Below are 3,112 nucleotides of genomic sequence, written 5' to 3'. Positions count from 1 at the left end.
AGACGCATTTTAAATAGTTGATTTTTTGAACTTTAAATGCAAATATGTAAAAACCATAAGTCATCGGCAACTATATGTGCATATATTCTTGATCTGGAGGACCTCCTCTAGCCGTACATACCCATTTTATCACCGAAGTCCTGGAATGCTATGCTAAATCGCAGCCCAAAAATTATATCAAGATGGATGGATATTCTCTCTTTTATGAATGTATTGCAACTTGAAAATAGTTTCTTTGATTGTGTAAATTCCGGATAAGTTTTTTATATTTTGCAGCTCAATTGGGATGATGCAATAAATTTATCCAGGCAACATCTATTGCCTGTGAAGATACCCCTATACACAGTATCAAAATTTTCGACATACAGCTTAATTAAACAAAACTACTTATAAGTATTTACGATTTTACATAGACTTTTTTTTTTAAATCTTCGTCACATTGAAATGAACGACAAAACTATTAAATTGTTGGTTATCGGAGAAAGTGGAGTTGGAAAGTCAAGGTAAAAAATTTGAACAAGTGTGTAAAAAGACAATGAAGTTAATAAATGTATGTAAATTCGGCAGCCTCATTCGTCGATTTGTTGAAGATAAATTTGATGACAATCACGATGTAACTATTGGCATGGATTTCAAAAGCAAAGTTATAAATATTGATGGCCTTGAATATAAATTAGCGCTTTGGGATACTGCAGGTGCTGAAAGATTCCGAAGTCTCACTCCCAGCTTTTATAGAAAGGTATAGAAAAACTCATTGAATGATATCAAAATATAAACAATAAATGTTTACTTTATTGTTCTAGGCGTTTGGAGCTGTATTAGTGTATGACATCACTAACCGCGAATCATTAACCAAATTAGAAGCGTGGCTTACAGAGCTTGAAAATTATAGTGACAATCCAAACATCGTTACTATAGTAGTAGGAAATAAAGTCGATAAAGAACGTGTTATTAGCCGTGAAGAAGGTTTAAAATTCGCTCGAAAACATAGAGCTCTTTTTCTTGAGGCGTCAGCAAAGGGTGATCAATTTGTTGCAGACGTTTTCAAAGAAATAGTTGCAAAGGTAAATAACGAGATATCTTTTTCAGTTGCAATATTTGGCAGGTTGCGTTTTCAAAATCATTGAATTCGTGGTTAGTTGTTGTTGTTTTACCAAGACAGATTGCATAGCCGTATAGGCTTGTGTTGCAGTATTGCGCAGGCAACATGGGGTCACGTAACGCGTGGTCGACTGCCTGTGAGTTTTAAGGCCTGAGCAGGTCTCAAGATGGCTCCATCCATTGCATGTATTACACCTGACCGAGGTGGAGTTTGGATGGAGCCATTTTGCGCATATGCAGCAGAAAAATTCCTCCGGGCCCGGGTTGGACTCAATGCCAGCACGAGTCAGGAGGATACGGAGCAACCTGCTACAATTCGTTGCTCCAATGATGACAAACACAAATTAGTACTCACCGATCCAAACGGAGTTAGATCGCCGAAAAACAGCCCTTGGTCGGGTAAAATCCGAGTCAATTCCGGTACGTTGAACCGGCTGTCGTGGGAATTGAATTTATGGTTAGTTTGTGCTAGTGATGGGCATTAATATATGTATCAAAACACCGAAAAATCAAAATACTGACAAACCAAAAGGCCGATGTGTGAAAAATATTTTATCTTGTCGGTCCTTATTTCTATCGAAGAACAGAAAGATAATTCTACTGTTTAAGGGTTATGATCCTGAGCGAACAACGCGGCCTTTTCTTTATTTGCCTGTATTGTGATTTGTCGATATTTTGACTGTCGGCATTACCCTATACACTCAAAATATGAGGTGTCGTTACGTAGTCCATAAAGAGTAGTCACAGGAGATGTTCCGTTATTTCACTGGTGCCTTGCTCTTGACATTTTTTGAAGTCTTCTCGATCTATTGGTCCCCATTCTTGATTGTGTGCAGTGAGTTTTCCAACAATGTTTCTTCAGTTCCTTCTATTGGGTACCTTTTGAGCTTTGTAGGTCGTTCCATTGCGTTTTGATCTTCCATGCAATGTTTCTATCCAAATCCTAGAATAGACAATGCAATAGTTAATAAATGTCGATCATGTTTTCGGATGACAGTCGTACAGCACTCTTGTCTACTATCTCATTACCTCTATGTTTTAGTCCTGAAGTGAAGTCGGTCTGGCTACACTTCACTGCTGCCGTGCTTTTCAAGACACTTCTGATGATAAGCGATATGAGGTCATAGCCTTAATTTAAGCATTTACCTCTGCTTGAAATATATTGCATTTTTTTGACAGCTTAAAGGCTACTTTATACCTAACTCTGGACAGTATATCCCCGAACCAAAGATATACATTGATGGAGAAAGGAAGTAGTAAAAACGTAAAACCAAAAAGATTTTAATTTTATTGAATGTTTGTGAAATGGCAGAAATTGTTCCTGATACCCGGTTGTTGATGTCCAAGTAAATCCAGTGGATAGTTTAACTTTTATGTAATAAATCGGCACTGATATTAATATTTTATAATAATAATGGTGTATTCTTATAATCATCCTAATTAATAGAAAATTAAAAACATTTTTATTGTTGTAGATTGTGACATCGGAGTATTATTATTATTCCCAATATGGTGGTACAATTGACGTAGGTGCCGGGGAAGAGACGGGTGCATCAAATTGCATATGTTGATATTTGTTTACAATACACACTGTATGTAATTTTGTAAAAACAGTATATATGTAAGTCAAGTAATCATCTATTTATAGAAAATTTGTATTTGGTTAGTTTATTGATTAAAAATAAAGAGCATATAACAAATATATAATATACAAAAGTTTTTGTCCTAAACCTCGAACTTTGAAATTTTTATTCATACTGCAATGTTCTGTTTTTCCTTTTACAGCATAAAATATTTTCCAAAGGCATTCCTTTTTTAGTTAGTGAACTTATGTAGTTGCCTCGGTTGCCTTTGCATTTCCTATTAAAAAACCAACTCTTCTCACATCCTTGCTTCTATATGCGATTTAGTGGAATTTATGGAATAATTGTAGGAACTGTAATGAATTACAGGAATTAAAAAAAAAAAAAGGTTAACTTTGGTTGCACCTAAAAACCCTTCACAAGCGCAT

At 35.5% G+C, this 3,112-nt stretch overlaps 1 protein-coding gene across 1 annotated transcript; it reads left to right on the top strand.

The window, feature by feature from the left end:
- The first annotated feature begins 272 nt into the window (after positions 1 to 272).
- LOC108970875 (ras-related protein Rab-18) lies at positions 273 to 2,741 on the top strand. The gene is made up of 4 exons (XM_018936556.1): positions 273 to 503; positions 568 to 739; positions 804 to 1,064; positions 2,577 to 2,741. Exons 1-4 carry the CDS (start codon positions 445 to 447, stop codon positions 2,670 to 2,672), a joined length of 588 nt encoding a protein of 195 aa, XP_018792101.1. The 5' UTR covers positions 273 to 444; the 3' UTR covers positions 2,673 to 2,741.
- The last annotated feature ends 371 nt before the right edge of the window (positions 2,742 to 3,112 follow it).

Source organism: Bactrocera latifrons, unplaced genomic scaffold (genome assembly GCF_001853355.1).
Source record: "Bactrocera latifrons isolate USDA-ARS-PBARC rearing strain unplaced genomic scaffold, ASM185335v1 scaffold_312, whole genome shotgun sequence".
Lineage (NCBI taxonomy): Eukaryota > Metazoa > Arthropoda > Insecta > Diptera > Tephritidae > Bactrocera > Bactrocera latifrons.
This window is presented reverse-complemented; position numbering and strand designations above follow the sequence as displayed.

Excerpts from the sequence above, each read along its gene's own strand:
- LOC108970875 (XM_018936556.1), top strand. The coding sequence starts at position 445 with ATGAACGACAAAACTATTAAATTGTTGGTTATCGGAGAAAGTGGAGTT. Across the intron at positions 740-803 it reads CTCCCAGCTTTTATAGAAAG|GCGTTTGGAGCTGTATTAGT; the intron begins GTATAGAAAAAC and ends TTATTGTTCTAG. Across the intron at positions 1,065-2,576 it reads TCAAAGAAATAGTTGCAAAG|ATTGTGACATCGGAGTATTA; the intron begins GTAAATAACGAG and ends TTATTGTTGTAG.